Consider the following 19,498-nt stretch of genomic DNA (forward strand, 5'->3'; position numbering starts at 1 on the left):
AGGAGCGTCCCCACCCCCATCATCCAGCCCGGACACTGAGGTCCAGCTCTGAGGGCCTTCTGGCGGTTCCCTCCCTGCGAGAAGCCAAGTTACAGGGAACCAGGCAGAGGGCCTTCTCGGTGGTGGCTCCTGCCCTGTGGAACGCTCTCCCAGCAGATGTCAAGGCAATAAACAACTATTTTACTTTTAAAAGACAACTGAAGGCGGCCCTGTTTCGGGACATTTTTAATGTCTGACGCTGTATTGTTTTTAATATTTAGTTGGAAGCCGCCCAGAGTGGCTGGGGAAACCCAGCCAGATGGGCGGGGTATAATTTATTATTATTATTATTATTATTATTATTATTATTATTATTATTATTATTAAAATAGACCCTCTTCTGCTCCCCTACGGACTTCTCACGTGCTGACTTCTCTTCCTCCCCTTTCCCCCAGGTGCCCTCCTCTCGCAGTCTGTCTGGCTCAGCAGCGCCTGAAAGGGGTGGACCTTGCTCATGCCAGCTCTGTGGAGTTTGACGTCATTGAGCTGGCCGACTCCATGGGATGGGAGGTCTTGCCAGTGAAACGAGCTCTCCGTCAGCTGCAGTGGACCACTCAGAACGGTAACCAGTCAGTGGGAAGCCTATCTAAGGTGGGATGGGATGGGAACAGCTGTCCCAGAGAGCAGGCCTTCTGCCTAAGCCCCCAGCCAGTCTTGGTTCAGGAAGGAAGCAGAGAAGCCACATCTTGTTGGCCGCTCATCCCCTGTTTAATCTCGGCTGGAAGGTTGGGGGTCGGGGTGTGTGTGTGTGTGTGTGTGTGTGTGTGTACTGTTCTTTAGATGGAAAGGCCTTCTGAGTGACAAGGATGGAGGAACTTGTGATTCCAAGGCAATCCCCACCCTCTTAATATCTGACCCAGCAGGGCCACAGTGGGAGATAACTCCCTTTGGGGGCTTGTGGAGGCTTGCACCAAATTCCCAGTTAGTCAGACTATTCCACAATGTCTTGCCAGACATAGTCCAAAAGAATGGGAGAGCGTATCCATTAACACACACCCTAGAGAGGAAATGTGTGTCATTTTGGCTGTTTATTTCCTAGCCAACCACCTGCCACCCCTGTTGCTCCACCATCTCTTCACCTAACCACGATCCTTGAAAACACTTCCACCACCCAGTTATTTTTACTATACATGCAGAGCCCTCCTTGCACCTTAACTGGAGTTGTTTTTCACTCTACCATTCAGCCATTAAAGGTAAAGGGACCCCTGACCATTAGGTCCAGTCGTGGCCGACTCTGGGGTTGCTGCACTCATCTCGCTTTATTGGCCAAGGGAACCGGCGTACAGCTTCCGGGTCATGTGGCCAGCAGGACTAAGCCGCTTCTGGCGAACCAGAGCAGCACACGGAAATGCCGTTTACCTTCCCGCTGGAGCGGTACCTATTTATTTACTTGCATTTTGACGTGCTTTTGAACTGCTAGGATGGCAGGGACCGAGCAACGGGAGCTCACCCCGTCGCGGGGATTCGAACCGCTGACCTTCTGATCGGCAAGTCCTAGGCTCTGTGGTTTAACCCACAGCGCCACCCGTGTCCCTGTTCAGCCATTCAGTTCCTCCTAAACTGGTTCCTGCCGATTTTGTGGCCAGACTACCCTATGGCGTACATGGCACCAGCCTCCCTGATAGTGGGTATTGCATGATTTCTACCTAACCTTCCAGTGAAATTGAACATTGGAAGATTCAGAACTCGGACACAAGAAATGGCTTCTTCACCCATAACTGTGCGCTCCTACAAATGTTAGTGTTGTCCACCAATTTCAATGGTTTTAAAAGAGGGTAGACAGGCTCAAGGCGGGTAAGACTGTCAGTGGCTACTAGCCGCAACAGCTGTGTTCTAGTTTTAGTGTCGTAAGTAGTAGCCTCTGGGTGCTGGGAATTGCAAGTGGGGAGAGAAGAAGAAGAAGAGTTTGGATTTGATATCCCACTTTATCACTACCCAAAGGAGTCTCAAAGTGGCTAACATTCTCCTTTCCCTTCCTCCCCCACAACAAACACTCTGTGAGGTGAGTGGGGCTGAGAGACTTCAGAGAAGTGTGACTAGCCCAGGGTCACCCAGCAGCTGCATGTGGAAGAGCAGAGACGCGAACCCGGTTCCCAGATTACAAGTCTTCCGCTCTTAACCACTACACCACACTGGCTCTCTGAGTGCTGTTGCTGTGCTCATGCCCTGCGTGTGGCCTCTCCCAAGGGGCACATCACTGGTCACTGGTCACTCTTCTTAATTCTTCCCTTCCCTTGTGGCACAGGTTCCCATGTGTCTAGGAAGAGCGGGATCCTCGTGGAATTTGGTCAGTTTGCTTTCCACCTGCGCTCCTACGGCGATCTCACCGACGAGGAGCTGGACTCGGTCTGTGACTTCCTGCACCAGCGAGTGGCGGGCCGCGAAAAAGCTGCCCTTTCCCAGCTGCAGGCCTGCTTCCAGGCCTTTCAGAGGTGGGTAGGCACAAACTGGCATCACTTTAAAAGGTGGGCTCTCTGTGTGTGAGAAGCTGGGCAAAAGAACAATGTGTTCAGTCTGGGGGCGGGAGAGAGGAGAAAGATCTCCTGTTCTAACAGGGAGGTAGAACCACCTTGCGTTTATTTTATTTTTTTATTATTTTTAAAGTTTTTATTAATTTTCAATACAATATACATATAATACCATATCAAAGATTTATCACAAATTATATATTATGGAGTTCCTTCAGCTTATCTGCCAATCATCCGTAATTAAATTTTAGATACGCATTTCCTAAATTTAATACTGCCTTTTTATATGCCTTCCTAATCTTATTTTCTTTTTTACAATACTCCTCAACCTTTCACAGAGCTTCTTGAAATCCCACGAACGTTGTTTGTTCATCACATATATTTTTCAGATATTCTACAAATTTTCCCCAGTCCTCGATGAACTTATGGTCTCGTTGATATCTAATCTTCCCAGTTAATTTGTCCAGTTCTGCATAGTCCATCATTTTCATTCTCCATTCTTCCAGGGTCGGTAATTCCTTCTGTTTCCATCTTTGGGCCATTAATATTCTCGCCGCTGTAACTGCATATTGGAAAAGTTTACAGTCCTTTCTATTTATTTCATTTCCTACTATTCCTAACAGAAGAGCTTCTGGTTTCTTTACAAATGTATATTTCAACATCTTTTTCAGTTCATTATATATCATCTCCCAGAAACCCTTCACCTTCTTACATTCCCACCACATATGGTAAAATGTCCCTTCTTTTTCTTCATTAAACCACCTTGCGTTTAATGGACACAACAGGTGCTTGTCATGGACTGGCTGGAAGCTGAGAAGGGGTGGGAGGCACCAGTTGGGAAGCCTCCTTCCAAAGGGATAATAAAGTGTTAACTCGTACAAATAATAATAATTTATTATTTATACCCTCCCATCTGGCTGGGCTTCCCCAGCTACTCTGGGCAGCTTCCAAAAAAATATTAAAATACCGTAATACATCAAACATTAAATCTTCCCTAAACAGGGCTGCCTTCAGCTGTCTTCTAAAAGTCTGGTAGTTGTTCTTCTCTTTTACATCTGGTGGGAGGGCGTTCCACAGGGCGGGCGCCACCACCAAGAAGGCCCTCTGCCTGGTTCCCTGTAACTTGGCTTCTCGCAGGGAGGGAACCGCCAGAAGGCCCTTGGAGCTGGACCTCAGTGTCCGGGCTGAACGATGGGGGTGGAGACGCTTCTTCAGATTCCCTTTACAGCTAAGAAAGATTTGCAAAAAGAAAAGTATTCTCTCTCCCTTGTCTTTTTGAGCAGTGTGGCTTTCCGCGTCTGTGCCTCGTGCTGTGACCACGGGGGCGAGGAGAAGAGCGCCCAGCTGAAGTCTCTGCTGCTGGATTATTTTGAGAAGGATACAGATGAAGCGGATCCTGCACTCCCAAGTGAAGAGCAGGACACTGAGGATCTCCAAGACATTAAAGTGAGAGAAGCTGCTCTTTTCGCCTCCTCTTAATGGCACTGAAGCGTAGAATGACACAGGAATCTCTTTTGGGCTTCTCCAGATTGTGGCCACAGTCAGGCACCGTGTGTGGCAATGTGCCACTGTCTCCTGTACTCTAATCCTGCAATGCTCCTGGGACTTCATGGTCCTCATCTGTTTCATAATACTATTTATGGGTCTGAGGAGGCTTTCTAAAGATCTCCTGAGATAACGATGGGTGGGTAGGTGAACCTCTGGCAGATTTGTTCATATTAACTGTGTACTCTCCACTGATTTGTGGTTAGGGACTTGCTCTGCAGATGGGCAGATGGCTACTCAAAGGAGAGGGTCGTAACTCAGTGGCAGATTACCTCCTATGCAGGCAGAAATCTCCCATTTTAAAAAGAGCTCAGGCCGCAAGGGACTGGAAAGACCTCGAGTTGCTGCCAGAAGGAAGTTCTGGGCTAGATAATCAGTAGATTTACCCTGCCCACTTTTCTACCTGTGCAAAGAAGTGAGTTCTCTTCTCCCTTTTAAACCAGAGGTGGGAAAGAGTCCTTTCTGGAGACACTTCCAACTCTCAAGTACACAACGCTGAGCAAAGATGAGTCCAGTGTTTTGACTTGGTACAAAGCAGCTCAACATGTCCAAATCGGTAACTAAACTCCCAGTATGCTTTGCTTCCCAATTTCAGCTTCGGGACTGGGAAGAGCAAATACGAGCTGACGTCCGCAACTTCCTGTCTCTCCGCCAAGACGAGAAGTTCACTGGCAGGGCTGTGGCCAGAATCTTCCACGGCATAGGTGAGGATGTAATTCTCCAGCCATTCCGTGGTCTGCTCTGCTTCTTGCATCAGCACAGAGCCTGGCACCGCACAGGCGATAGGCTGAAATCCACCAAAACCTCCAGAGGGCACTTCTGCCCAATCACAATCTGATCTCCTAAGGGCAAAGGCAATTGAGCATCACATTTGCCACAGTGCTGTAGAACAGCCTCTTCCAACCTGGTGCCTTGCAGATGTTTTGGGCTACAACTCCCTGGACGTGGCTGATGTTTGTTGTAGTCTTAAAAACACCTGGAGGCTACTACTTTGGCAAAGGCTGCTGCAAAGTGAACAAAACTGGTAATTGTAAACAGAATCTCTGCCCTTTTCCCCTTATGGGGTATCCAAGAGCCCATATAGAGCCCTTACGTAGGTTCCCTATTGGTAGGAGAAAATAACAGAGACCAACCAGAGAATATTAAGAGGCAAAGCAGCTAGTAAGCTTGATCTTTATTGATCTGTTGCAACAGGGTGCTCCCCTCACACGCAGGAAAGGAGGAGGAAACCAGAACAATGGCGTGCAAGGCCTTATATAGACATTTTGAAATTGCCACGCTGTAGATCAAGACCACCCCCAGAAACATCATACATACATCACAGAAAAGGCGGTCTAAAACATAAATTTGAATGTTGTTTATCTTCCTGTTTACTTGATTAGATACCCTGCTTATTTGATTGAATACCCTGGGGAGCCTGGCCAGTCTTTTGTAATGATAAATACTTAGTTCCTGAGTCAGGTCACATGCTCACCCTATTCAAACGCAGACATACCTTTAAGACAGGATTTGTGAAGGAAAAGACACTGGGGAGGCTTTCCCATTTTCCATCCAGAGAAAACATTTGGTCAGTTTGGGAATCAAAAATGGTTCCAGGTCGGTCTTCCTGTGCTGATCTATGTACGTGCTTGGCTGGTACACTTATGAATATTGAACATATATCTAAGACCTCAAAATTCCTACCACATAATCCTTAGCTCTATGTCAACAATGTAGGCCTAGCAGGAGGCTCTGTTGGGCCCTCTAATGGCTGGCATTGCTCTGTTTTTTTGAGAAATGAACAAGCACTTGCAATTCTTTTGGTGGCTGATTGAGTTTTCTCCGTTTGGACAGGAAGCCCACGCTACCCAGCCCAAGTTTATGGCAGAGACCGGCGTTTCTGGAGGAAGTACATACATTTTGATTTCAACAAGATTATACGCATGGCCACGGAAGAAATCATCCGTTGGAACTGAATTGAGCCTGCACTGCCATCTCCAGGGATGAAACCCCAGAGCACAGCTCCACGGTTCCCTCAAGCCTGTGTGCAGGTTGCTCTAATTGCAAGATGCAACTGACCAGCCAGCATCCCAGGAGCCAAAACAGCACCTCCTGCTCCCCTTGCGGTTTTGCAGAACTTCTCTGCAAGGCAGATGGAAAGCTGGGCACCTGAATGGACCTCTCTGTTGCCCTGAAATAAGCAAAGGTTTTGGGGGAAATGGCTTGTTTTCATCTCCAAGCCTTTCCTATTTTTATATGTAAAGCTTCCTTTTTATTTTTTGATTTTTTACAAAATTGTCCTGATTTTTAAATATTTTTTTAATGTAAGGGAGAGTGTTAAGTCTTCTTCTAACCTCTAGGAATTTTTATTATTTTTATTTATTATCTGGACTTCTACATACTTTGCAAATCTCGAAGTGTGTTAATGGATGCCTTCCCTCCTTCCTCCAGGGTGCCAGCATTGGAGGGAGGGAGGTTGATTTAATAAATAATGATAATAAAATATGTATAAAAGGAGGACCCATGATTAAGGGTAGAACATGCACATACAACTGGGAGACATACAGGAGGGACTGGCGCCAGCAAGCATAATCTAATGGGCAGATCCTCTTCCATAAAAGAAGTGTGAGGATTTGCTTTTATATGGCATTTAGAAATATAATGCTTTAAATGTTTGGCTGCCGCCCACCTCTTCACCTGCAATAAACCTATTTCATTGTATGCAGGGGCCTTTAACATATTTTTAAATAAGTGAGGAATGCTTGCATTGTTATAAAATAGATGGTGAACGGACAGTCTTAATTTAGCACTGATTTTTCTCTCAATTCCCCCACATCCTTTTTGTACATTTGCCTTAATAAATATACAAAGAAGTTTATATGCAGCCTTCCCATCTGTTTGAGCAGGAACTAAACAGGTGAGGAATTTAATAGTAGTAGGTTTGATCTCCTTGCAGTCCATGGGACTCTCAAGAGTCTCCTCCATCACCAGAATTCAAAAGCATCAATTCTTCGGTGATCAACCTTCTTTATGGTCCAGCTCTCACTTCTATACATCACTACTGGGAAAACCATGGCTTTAACTATATGGACCTTTGTTGGCAAGGTGATGTCTCTGCTTTTTAAGATGCTGTCTAGGTTTGTCACTGCTTTTCTCCCAAGAAGCAGGCGTCTTTTAATTTCGTGACTGCTGTCACCATCTGCAGTGATCATGGAGCCCAAGAAAGTAAAATCTCTCACTGCCTCCATTTCTTCCCCTTCTGTTTGCCAGGAGGTGATGGGACCAGTGGCCATGATCTTAGTCTTTTTGATGTTGAGCTTCAGACCATATTTTGCGCTCTCCTCTTTCACCCTCAATACAGTGGTGCCTCGCAAGACGAAATTAATTCGTTCCGCAAGTTTTTTCTTCTTGCGAGTTTTTCGTCTTGCGAAGCACGGTTTCCCATAGGAATGCATTGAAAATCAATTAATGCGTTCCTATGGAAACCGCTTGCCAGGCTGGCGGTGCGGAGAAGGGCTTTTCTCCCCACCGCAAGCCTTCAGGACAGGTACGGGAACAGAGGGGAAGGGGCGCAGCGCTTCTCCTCTGTTCCCGGGGCTTGCGGTGGGAGGAGGGTTTTTCCTCCCCACCGCCAACATTCAGAACAGCATTCTGAATGTTGGCGGTGGGAAGGAAAACCCTCCTCCCACCGCAAGTCTTCAGGACAGCCATCCGAAGGCTGGCGTGGGGAGAAGGGCTTTTCTCCCCACCGCCAGCCTTCGGAGCAGCCTTCCGAAGGCTGGCGCGGGGAGAAGGGCTTTCCGCCCCACCGCCAGCCTTCGGAGGAGCCTTCCGAAGGCTGGCGCGGGGAGAAGGGCTTTCCGCCCCACCGCCAGCCTTCGGAGGAGGTCCGAGGACAGTGGGGAAGAAGCGCTGCGCTTCCCCGCTGTCCCGGAGATTTCCCTATGGGCTTTCGTCTTGCGAAGGAAGCCCATAGGGAAATTCGTTTTGCGAAGCGCCTCCAAAACGGAAAACCCTTTCGTTTAGCGGGTTTTCCGTCTTGCGAGGCGTTCGTCTTGCGGGGTACCACTGTAAAAGGTTCTTTAATTCCTCCTCACTTTCTGCCATCAAGGTTGTGTCATCTGCATATCTGAGGTTGTTGATATTTCTTACAGCAATCTTCTGGCTTGGGATTCATCCAGCCCAGCCTTTCGCATGATGAATTCTGCATATAAGTTAAATAACCAGGGAGACAATGTACAGCCTTGTCGTACTCCTTTCCCAATGTTGAACCAATCAGTTGTTCCATATCCAGTTCTAACTGTAGCTTCTTGTCCCACATAGAGATTTCTCAGGAGACAGATGAGGTGATCAGGCACTCCCATTTCTTTAAGAACTTGCCATAGTTTGCTGTGGTCGACACAGTCAAAGGCTTTTGCATAGTCAATGAAGCAGAAGTAGATGTCTTTCTGGAACTCTCTAGCTTTCTCCATAATCCAGCACATGTTTGCAATTGGCTGCTCTATAGTGTCCTTTATTGGCAGCGCTGGACGTGGCTTGTCAAGTACTGAAACGAGATGATGACCTCTTGCTGTTTTCTACCTCTATGGTCCCCTGACCCAAATGGGACACAGTTTCAATGAAGTCCTTATGAACACTACCGGTACTCGGTCGAACTCTGCCTCTTCAAAGCAAAGTGAGCCTGCGCCGTTGTTGGCATCCGTCTGTCTCGAGAGACAACGGAAGGGTGCGCCTTTGGAGGTTGAATCCTGCACCTCTAGAGAGGTAAAAAGGATAGAGCGGCGCCACTCTACGCTTCTGCCCAAGCCCGCTTTCGATAGACAACCGGAAGTCTCGGCCTTTGCAGTGAGACTGTGCCCTTTAGGGTGAAATAGCGTCGCGGCGCCTGCCGAGCGAAGTCAACCGAGAGGCGCCGCCTAGAAGGGCCGCGAAGCCTCACCGACGGAGCGCCGTTTCCGGTCCGAAAGCGGAAGTGTACCTGCGCTCATGGTCTGGGCCTGGTTCCGTTTCTCTGAGGGAGGCGGCGGCGTTTCCGCTCTCGCTGTTGGCCGTGGAAGCGGAGCGGCTGGACTTCTATGTGGGTCCCGCGAGCGGCGGGGAAGGAGAGGGAGGGGGCGGAAAGGGGGCGGCTCAGCGGCGCCCTCTAGCGGCTGAAGCGCGGAAGGGCCGGTAGGGAGGGGGTTGCCATGGCAACGGAGGGGAAGCTGGACCACTCGCCTCGGGGATGCTGCTGATGCTGCCAGGGAGGCTGGCAGCCCAGTGATGCTGAGTCCTGCTGGCGCCACAGGGGTTCCTGTGGGGGCTGGGGAAGCTTCGTTTTGGGGAGTAGGGGGTGTACGTTTGGCAGGCAGGAGAGCCCCCAAACCCAAACTCCGTTAGCATTTATGCAGTTATTCCGAATTCATACCCTGCAAGATTGGCAAAACAACAACGCCTCAAAGTGGTTTACGAAAAAAAGGTTAAAATAATAATAGTAATATTTTTTATTTATACCCCGCCCTCCCCAGCCAAGGCTAACAAGCGATAATAAAAACAAGTTGAATGAATACAACTTAAAAACAAGATTAAAATGCAACATTAAAATATTGAAACATTAAAATGCAGCCTCATCGCAGGAGGAGAAAGGAAAAAAGAAAGAGCGGGAGGGAATCTAATTGGCTCCAAGCCAAAGGCCAGGCGCAACAACTCTGTCTTACAGGCCCTGCAGAAAGAAATCAGATAACAAAACAATAACAAAACCACGACGATGGCATAAAAGATACAAAAAGTCAAAATAACAAAATTATTTATATTTGTTGTTTATTAAATTTGCATACCACAAAGATCACAGGGCAGTTCACAACGTAAAAATACAAAATGAGAACACATAATAGATTTTTAAAAATGAGACGTAAGAAATAAATATGAATAAATAAGTACACCGGCACTGGACCCCTACACAAAGAAAAGATGGTGACAGATAGTTAAGGGAGTCCTTTCGCATGGACTGAAAGGATGTTTAAAAGGAATCGAAGCACAGGGAGCCAACAGGATGCACTTCAGATGATGACAGACTACAGCATGGCAGGGGCTGTTATGAGTAGGGAGCCCAACATCATTTGGGGGGCATAATGCTGGCTACCCTTGATGGCCCCCCTCAAAAAAGAGGGGGGTTAAAAAACATACCAGCATTTCTAAGTGTCTTGGTAAGCTTGCTTAAACAAGAATGTTTTTAGCAGGCACAGTTCCTAAATACGGCAACCCCAGTTTAAAAAAAAGGGTCCTAAGCGTCCACTGCCAGTTAGAAAGGACTTTATGTGTGTGTGTGTGTGTGTGTGTGTGTGTGTGTATTTAAAAAATATATATTATACACCACTTGATTGTAAAACAGTCAAACCTCAAAGTGGTTTACAAAAAAGGTTAAACTTTCACAGAGCTAAAATGACAGCAGACCAAAAACAAATTAAAACTTGCATCTACTTTCTAAACATCTAGGTAGTCTTGTCTAAACAATAATGTTTGAAGCGGGCACCGAAAAGAGTACAGTGAAGGAGCCTGCCTGATGTCAATAGGCAGGGAGTTCCAAAGTGTAGGTGCCACCACGCTAAAAGACCAAGTTCTTACAAATGTGGAATGGGTGTTTTGTGGGACCTGCAACAGTGCCGGTTCCACTGGGCTGGTCGAACAAATATTCTGATCTGCTAGAAAGGAGCTTCCTAGGTTACAGACATAAGAAGATCTAATGTCTCCAGTATCCTGTTCTCACAGTGGGCAACCAGGCGCCCAATATGGGAAGCCTGCAAGCAAGACCTGAGTTCAAGAGCATGCTCTGCTCCTGAGGTTTCCAGCAGCTGTTATTCAGAGGCACACAGCCTTTAACAGCAGAAGCAGAGCATAGCCCTTGTGGCTAGCTGCCGCTGGTAGCTGTTTTCTCCATGAATTTGTCTAATTCTCTTTTATAGCCATCCAAGTTGGTGGTCATCGCTATCTTTTGTGGGAACAAATTCCCTTAGTTTAGCTGTGCGCTGTATGAATAAATGCTTTCTTTTGTCTGTCCCGAATCTTTCAGCATTAAATTTTATTGGAGGTCCACAATTTCTAGTATTTTGAGAAAGGGAGAAAAACACTACCCATTTTCTCCATATCATGCATGAATTTATATACCTCCATCCTGTTGTAAAACTCTGATCAGATTCTATTAGCGTACTCTAAGGATTAAATAGGGACGTGGGTGGCGCTGTGGGTAAAACCTCAGTGCCTAGGACTTGCCGATCGTATGGTCAGCGGTTCGAATCCCCGCGGCGGGGTGAGCTCCTGTCTTTCGGTCCCAGCTCCTGCCCACCTAGCAGTTCAAAAGCGCCCTTAAGTGCAAGTAGATAAATAGGTACCGCTTTATAGCGGGAAGGTAAACGGCGTTTCCGTGTGCTGTGCTGGTGCTGGCTCGCCAGAGCAGCTTCGTCACGCTGGCCACGTGACCCAGAAGTGTCTCCGGACAGCGCTGGCCCCCGGCCTCTTAAGTGAGATGGGCGCACAACCCTAGAGTCGGACACGACTGGCCCTTACGGGCAGGGGTACCTTTACCTTTAAGGATTAAATGCTAACTGCTGATAAAATTAAATACATTAAGGACCGAGCACATGTAAAAACTCAATGGAAAAGTGGGTGTTTTGAATACATTGTTGTGTCCAACAGAGAAGGTAGGCAGGCGATGATTAATGGCTTTTATTGAAGATTGGTTACGTTGGTTAACTACTAGCAACGTGAAAACCATCAGGTCTATTATGTCCTTCCTGCTTACAGCCCATGGTAAAATAAAATGATTCCAGTACCATATTTTGTCATTTTAAAGCTAAACAAGAATATGTAAAATAAAGACCTCAAATCTTATTTTATTCATTTAACAAAATTTATATACCAGTTGATTGTAGTAAAGACTTTAAGTGCGTAACAAGCAATATTAAAATGCAGTGTTATCTCAATTTTCAGCTGTACCATGTTAAAGGGTATGAAATCAATTATATCAGAAGTAAAACAATAATAATAAGACTGAATTACCCTTTGTAATTTATTTTCCACCAATGACAGGAGAGCAGGGTGGGGTAGGGTGTTGGCTTCTGCAGCCAATCAAAAAGCTAAGATGCAAGAAGATATCTTACGGGTTTTCTCAAATATTTGTATAAAGTTGTTGTGACATTATTATGTTTCAGTAAGTTTCATTAGCAACCTGGAGGTTACTGGCCAAAGGCAACTTTCAGGTATTTTAAAATAAAAACAATAAACGTTTTCAAGTCCTGTCTTTCATCTACCGGGGCAATTCCATTCTGTGAAGCCATGCCACCGTACCCAGACTCTCCCCTGTTCTGCTTTCTAGAATATTAGGTTGACCAGGTATCTACCTGGAAAATCATTGTGTCTCTCTAACAGCGCCCACAAGTTGCAAAATATTATGCTGGGCAGAGAAAGCTAAATCCATGCCGTCTCATTTTCATTATTTGTGTATAACATGTCTAGCCTCTGAGTTCTTTCCACAACTACCAATGGGCAGACTCCCTTTCCCTCTGGTCCTTGAATACAGTGGTGCCCCGCAAGACGAATGCCTCGCAAGATGGAAAACCCGCTAGACGAAAGGGTTTTCCGTTTTTGAGCTGCTTCGCAAGACGATTTTCCCTATGGGCTTGCTTTGCAAGACGAAAACGTCTTGCAAGTGTTCCGATTTCCCCCCGCTTCCCCCCCCTTTTCTAAGCCGCTAATAGCCTTTTAGCCGCTAATCCGCTAATCCTTTAATAGCCGCTAAGCCTTTAATAGCCGCTAAACCGCTAATAGCGCTAAGCCGCTAATAGGGTTGCTTCGCAAGACGAAAAAACCGCTAGACGAAGAGACTCGCGGAACGGATTAATTTTGTCTTGCGAGGCACCGCTGTACCTACACTTCTCCTGGATGCACGTGAAGGTACAGATCCCTCCTTTCTCAGCCTGTTGAGCTCTGCCCATCTTTGCTTGTTCTCCCTGCAGGTGGATGGCAGTTCCTGAAGGATGAACGCCAAGTATGCTGTCCTTGCAATGCTGTATTTTGTCCAAGGCATCCCGTATGGGCTCCAGTCTGGGCTGCTGCCTATCTACTTCCGCACGCTGGGCCTCTCCTTTACCAAGATCAGCCTGTCTAAGGTGCTTTATTTGCCCTGGATTCTCAAGATGCTCTGGGCACCCCTGGTGGACCATTACTTCACCAAGAGGACGTGGCTGCTGCTCACCCTGTATGGCTTCGTGCTGGCCTGCCTGGCCTGCTCCCTCATGGCCCCTGAGGCAAACTTCTTCCCGGTGGCCATCGTCCTCCTGCTCATGAACTTCTGCGCCTCCATCCAAGACATTGCAGTGGACGCGATTGCCATCCAGCTGCTGACGCAACGTGAGATTGGGTACGGCAACACCATCCAGGTCGTGGCCTACAAGCTGGGCTCCGTCTTGGCAGGAGGGGGCCTGCTCACTGTCCTCCATCACCTGGGCTGGCAGACCCTCTTTGTGGGCCTGGCCCTTCTTTATGTTGTGGCCATTGGAGTCACCTGGAATGCTAACCTAAAACTGAAAGTGAGGTTCAATCCTCAATACGATTGGGTCAGGTTCAGAACCTTAAACCCCTGCCTCATGCTCCAAGAGCTTCTCAAGGTGCCGGACACTCTTTGGACTGTTGGTTTGGTGCTCCTCTATAAGTTGGGTAAGTCCTTCTAAAGACTAGCAGCTGCAGATTACGCTGGTGAGCCAAATGGTTGATCTGTTAGGACATGTCTTTGGGAAAGGGGTCCAGGCTAATGGGGAGAGAGTAAACATGGGGATATTGTGTGCAGCTCAGCAAAGTTACATGATGTAGACCTTCCAAGTTGATGCCGTTTCAGGTGTGAGAGTTGAGGGTGAGGACACTATAGTTTTGAATGCACCTCCTCTTAAGCACCTTCAGCTTCTTAGCTCTTCCGGTTTCTCCAGCCTAGTGACTTCCAGATGTTTCGGACTGCAACCCCAGGAGGAGCATGGGAAGCATTCGCACGACACACCTACACACTGCAGCCGACATGCTAACATGTTGCGACCTCCGGTTTAACCTCCGGTTTGCTAGTAAAACTGAATTACTGTGTCGCAAAATGATGCATGTCTAAAAAGTGTGTCAGCAGCATGAAAAGTTTGGAAAGCTCTGCCCTATCTTAGTGTATTTTTGATGTTTGTTGGAAGCCGCCCAGAGTGGCTGGGGAAACGCAGCCAGATGGGCAGGGTACAAATAATAAACTATTATAATTATTACTATATGGTTCTAGCCCAAGCTATCTGAAAGGCTATACTCACCCATACAGGCAGCAACCATTTTGCATGCGTCCGATTGACGTGTGAACACCAATACATGGGTTGTTTTGGACCTGGCAGAGGGCAGAATAGGGGCAGAACAGGGTGGGGCATAACGAGGTGGGCAGGCTTATGCTCGCCCCACCGACACACACAGGGGCCAGGAATAGAGTCCCTGCGCAAAGTGGTTGCTGCCTGTAATAGTAACTGTAATTCCTATTCCTATTATTTGCAGCAGCTGAGGTTCCCCAACCCAGGGCAGGCTTTGCTGGAAACTGATCCTTGATTCTCCTTGCAGGTGAACAAGGGGCTATATCCATGTTTCCCCTCTTCCTACTGGACCATTCCTTTTCCCCACAGGAGCTTGGCTTCTGGAATGGGATTGTGGCCATGATCTTCTCCATTATAGGCTCCTCACTTGGAGGCTATCTGATGTCAAAACAGGGGTAAGCACCATCAGCCTTCAAATGGGGTTTCATGCTATGGATTCTCCATGTGGTTTTTCATCTTACTCTGCCCAGTTTTTCACTTCCAGCAGGCACTTTCTTCCTGCCGTGCTTTGTCCCATTTATGCAGAATTATAAGGCTGCCGTACACTGAGAAGCGGGGAGAAAAGGGAATCGGGAATGCCTGATTTGCTCTCAGGAATCCGTATCTTTTGCCGCCTCAAGGACCAGAAGCATTTTACAAAAAACAAAAAAAACTATGGATCCTTGGAGGGTTGAATGCCCATTTGCAAATGCTTTTGAAAACACGCCCACCTGCCACCTATTATCCTTTGACTTCCCCTGCACTCAGTTAGAAATAGCTAACATTTCCACAGCACATCTTTGGCCCTGCTTGCAACATCTACTCCAGAAGGCTGAAGGCTGGATCTTTTCTCCAGGGCAGCCTGATTTGATTCATAGCCTTTTCACGTCAGTCTCTGCCCTTGCCGCCCTGCAATGAACCTCTTCTGGTGCTGTCCCTGAGTGCTTCTGCCATCCCTGATGACTTTCCTTTGTGGCTTGTTCTCCCCAGGAACCCCCTTTCTATGCTGAAGACCTTGATGATATTCCGCTTGTTCAGCCTGGTCTTCCAAACACTCCTGCTGGTTGCCTATGAGGACAAAAAACCAGTCTTTGAAGGTGAGCTGAAAGCAGCCCAACAGAGCAGCTGCTTCTTCTGCTTCAGTCTCGGTTCAGATCTCATCCAAGAGTCCTAAAGTCACAAATGTGTTTACTGTGGTTTATTCTCCCCAACCTGAATCTGAGTGTTTGCAGAATTTGAGGGACTTCAATGAGGACGACCTTTTATACTGGCAGCGCAGAGGGAACGCTCTTAGATGCAGCCTCTCTCCCCATCCTTCCACACAAATATTCCTAGTGCATGAGGATAAGAAATGGTGCATTATTGGATTGTGGCTGAAGGCCACACAGAACGGGTTACAGCTCAAAAGCTTCCCTCTGCTAAGGACTTATGGGACCGCCTCTCCTGGTCTGCCCCGCAGAGGACCTTAAGGTCCACGAATAACCATAGTTTAGAGGTCCCGGGCCCTAAGGAACCCAGACTGTCCTCCACCAGGGCCAGGGCCTTTTCAGCGATGGCTCCGACCTGGTGGGATGCTCTGTCCCATGAGACCAGGGCCCTGCAGGATTTAACCTCCTTCTGTCAGGCCTGTAAGACAGAGTTATTCTGCCTGGCCTTTAATTTGAATTCAGCCTGATCTTTTATTTCCCTTCTCTTCCCTCCCCCTCCTCTTTTATGAAGATTACCCGCCCTGAGACCCCACAGCTAATTCTCCCCTGGCCTCCTCGCTGGCCCAAGTAGGACTAATTCGGCCAGATAGCCCTGGGGATTATCTAATGCTTATTAAATGGATTTCCCCTAAATTGATTTCTGAACTTTGAATTTTATTGTTATTCATGTTTTTATACTGTATTTTATGCTGCTTTTACAATTAAGTGTTTTAAACCGGGAAGGGCGGGGTATAAATAAAAATTTATATATATTTATATATATATATATTTACACACACACACACATATATATATGGAGTCATTTGCAGACCTTGCCTGCAAATTTGCACATGCACACTTGCAACCAGGAAGGCCAAAATTTTGCTAAGCAATGGGAACTCCTGAGTTCCTCAAGAGTTCAGGCCCAGCAACAGGTAAAGAGACTGTAGCTCTTGAATCCTTAACCCACACCTCCTTTGGGTTTTTGGAAGCCAACCAGACCCTTTCCCCTGTTTGCTGCTTCTAGACTAACAGATCTCTCCCTCCCTCCCACTCTTTCTCTCTGTGTGTCCAGTGGCAGCTGTGCTGAGCATCTTCCTACAGCACTTCATCGCTGGCCTTGTCACCACCTTAACGTTCAGCATAATGATGCAATGTGCACAAAAGGCCCAGGAGAACATACAGGTACAACTCTTGCCTCTACGTTCGGCTCCCCACTCCGCTGCCCAAAGAACATGTGTTGGTTTGCTTTGGTTCTTTAAAAAGCCAGTTCACTTAATATAAACTAGTAACATCTTAACTAGAGATGGGAAGGCCTGGAAAAAAACCCTGGGAAAATGGGGGGGGGACCCGGCTTTTTTCCCTTTCCCCCCCCCAAGCCGTTTCCCCCCAGAAAAATGAGGTGGAGGGGAGTGTGTGGAATATTCAAACTATATTTATCCAGAGCCAGGATAAATAAGATATTTTTTTTTCTTTAACGTTGTGTTTTAATGCTGTAACCTGCCCTGGGACCTTAGGGTGAAGGGTGGGGAACAAATGAATAAACAAATAACATTTGCTCCTCCCTCGCTATGCCTTCAAGAAGGGTGTGTGGAAATGAGCCTTTAGGCCATGCAAAAGCAAACCCGGCCCTCCAGATGTTTTGAGACTACAATTCCCACCATCCCTGACCACTGGTCCTGTTAGCTAGGGATCATGGGAGTTGTAGGCCAAAAACATCTGGATGGCCGAGTTTGCCTATGCCTGCTTTAGGCTCTCTTCAAATATAAATGGGATGCGGGTGACGCTGTGGGTTAAACCACTGAGTCTAGAACCAGAAGGTCGGTGGTTCAAATCCTCGCGATGGGGTGTGCTCCCGTTGCTCGGTCCCTGCTCCTGCCAACCTAGCAGTTCGAAAGCACATCAAAAGTGCAAGTAGATAAATAAGTACCGCTCCGGTGGGAAGGTAAACGGCATTTCCGTGCGCTGCTCTGGTTCACCGGAAGTGGCTCAGTCATGCTGGCCACATAACCTGGAAGCTGTACGCCGGCTCCCTCGGCCACTAAAGCGAGATGAGCGCCACAACCCCAGAGTCAGCCACGACTGGACCTAAAGGTCAGGGGTCCCTTTACCTTTACAAATATAAATGGGGAGGGGAACAATTCTGTGTGCTGCCTCTGGGCTGTGGGCTGGATCCCCTCCTCTCCTTACGATGCCTCTCTTTCCTCTGCAGGCCACTCACTACTCCCTGCTGGCCACGCTGGAAGTGCTGGGCAAACTGGTGTTCAGCAGCCTGGCAGGCATCGTGGTGGACTGGCTGGGCTTTGTCGGGGCTTTTAGCGTTTTCCTCGCCCTCTCCAGCACCTCTGCTGCCTACATACTGTCTTCCAGAAGGTGATGGCTGCTGCCACCAGGAGGAGGAAGAGGAGAAGCTGACAGGAAGCAGGGTCACTGTGGACCAGAGGTGGCCAAGGGGAATTTCCAGGTCTCCGCAGCCCCGTAAGCCACAATTCCTCAGGGATCTCACAGCCTTTTGTGAGGGGGAAGAGCTGGCAAGGGCCTCCCTCAAAGTAATTTTCTCAGGAACTCTCCTTCTCTCCTTCAGGGAAAGTCCACGGTTCTCCGTTCAGGCTAAACACACAAGAAGTGTGTTTAGACTGAATTCCGAGGTCAGTTAATGCCTCAGTGTTTATTGCCAGTGACTGAGAAGTAAAGGAGGGCAGGATCGCTGTCTGTGGCAGGGTGTGAGAGCAAATAAATAAACTTTTTTAAAATAAAAGCACACAGTTGGATTTACTTCTGAGGAAATGCTCATCAGGTTGGGCTGCAAGGTAAGATCATAGAATCATAGAATCATAGAGTTGGAAGAGACCACAAGGGCCATCGAGTCCAACCCCCTGCCAAGCAGGAAACACCATCAGAGCACTCCTGACATATGGTTGTCAAGCCTCTGCTTAAAGACCTCCAAAGTAGGAGACTCCACCACACTCCTTGGCAGCAAATTCCACTGTTGAACAGCTCTTACTGTCAGGACGTTCTTCCTAATGTTTAGGTGGAATCTTCTTTCTTGTAGTTTGGATCCATTGCTCCGTGTCCGCTTCTCTGGAGCAGCAGAAAACAACCTTTCTCCCTCCTCTATGTGACATCCTTTTCTATATTTGAACATGGCTATCATATCACCCCTTAACCTCCTCTTCTCCAGGCTAAACATGCCCAGCTCCCTTAGCCGTTCCTCATAAGGCATCGTTTCCAGGCCTTTGACCATTTTGGTTGCCCTCCTCTGGACACGTTCCAGTTTGTCAGTGTCCTTCTTGAATTGTGGTGCCCAGAACTGGACACAGTACTCCAGGTGAGGTCTGACCAGAGCAGAATACAGTGGCACTATTACTTCCCTTGATCTAGATGCTATACTCCTATTGATGCAGCCCAGAATTGCATTGGCTTTTTTAGCTGCCGCGTCACACTGTTGGCTCATGTCAAGTTTGTGGTCAACCAAGACTCCTAGATCCTTTTCACATGTACTGCTCTCAAGCCAGGTGTCACTCATCTTGTATTTGTGCCTCTCATTTTTTTTGCCCAAGTGCAATACTTTACATTTCTCCCTGTTAAAATTCATCTTGTTTGTTTTGGCCCAGTTCTCTAATCTGTCAAGGTCGTTTTGAAGTGTGAGCCTGTCCTCTGGGGTGTTAGCCACCCCTCCCAGTTTGGTGTCATCTGCAAATTTGATCAGGATGCCCTTGAGTCCATCATCCAGATGGCTTCTTGAACCCAGCTCTGCTTGGGTCCTGGAGCAGCGAGCCCCAGTGAGTCCTGGAGAATGCCAAGGGACATCATGAGATCGGGATCAGCCCAAAATCCTACCCAGTCCAGCATCCAGATGCCTCAACGGGAGACCCAGAATCTGGACCTCTGAGTGGCACAGCATCTCTCCCCACCTGTTAATCACCTGATGGTCACCAACAGC

General features: G+C 47.6%; 2 protein-coding genes across 2 annotated transcripts in view; both read left to right on the top strand.

Annotated features, from left to right (window-relative positions):
• RECQL4 (RecQ like helicase 4) overlaps window positions 1-6,909 on the top strand; it is a 45,110-nt gene extending 38,201 nt beyond the window's left edge. Inside the window, exons 21-25 of the mRNA XM_081204347.1 lie at window positions 435-601; window positions 2,285-2,471; window positions 3,791-3,953; window positions 4,648-4,756; window positions 5,886-6,909. Of these exons, the coding sequence (XP_081060473.1) occupies window positions 435-601; window positions 2,285-2,471; window positions 3,791-3,953; window positions 4,648-4,756; window positions 5,886-6,007 (748 nt within the window). The 3' untranslated portion in view covers window positions 6,008-6,909. The remainder of the gene's footprint in view (window positions 1-434; window positions 602-2,284; window positions 2,472-3,790; window positions 3,954-4,647; window positions 4,757-5,885) is intronic.
• A 2,089-nt stretch (window positions 6,910-8,998) lies between these two features.
• On the top strand, window positions 8,999-18,313 carry MFSD3 (major facilitator superfamily domain containing 3). The gene is made up of 6 exons (XM_081204886.1): window positions 8,999-9,108; window positions 13,022-13,721; window positions 14,637-14,784; window positions 15,359-15,465; window positions 16,631-16,740; window positions 17,768-18,313. Exons 2-6 carry the CDS (start codon window positions 13,043-13,045, stop codon window positions 17,930-17,932), a joined length of 1,209 nt encoding a protein of 402 aa, XP_081061012.1. The 5' UTR covers window positions 8,999-9,108; window positions 13,022-13,042; the 3' UTR covers window positions 17,933-18,313.
• Window positions 18,314-19,498: the final 1,185 nt, after the last annotated feature.

The sequence above is a fragment of the Podarcis bocagei genome, assembly GCF_964188305.1.
Source record: "Podarcis bocagei genome assembly, chromosome: 8".
Taxonomy (NCBI): Eukaryota; Metazoa; Chordata; class Lepidosauria; order Squamata; family Lacertidae; genus Podarcis; species Podarcis bocagei.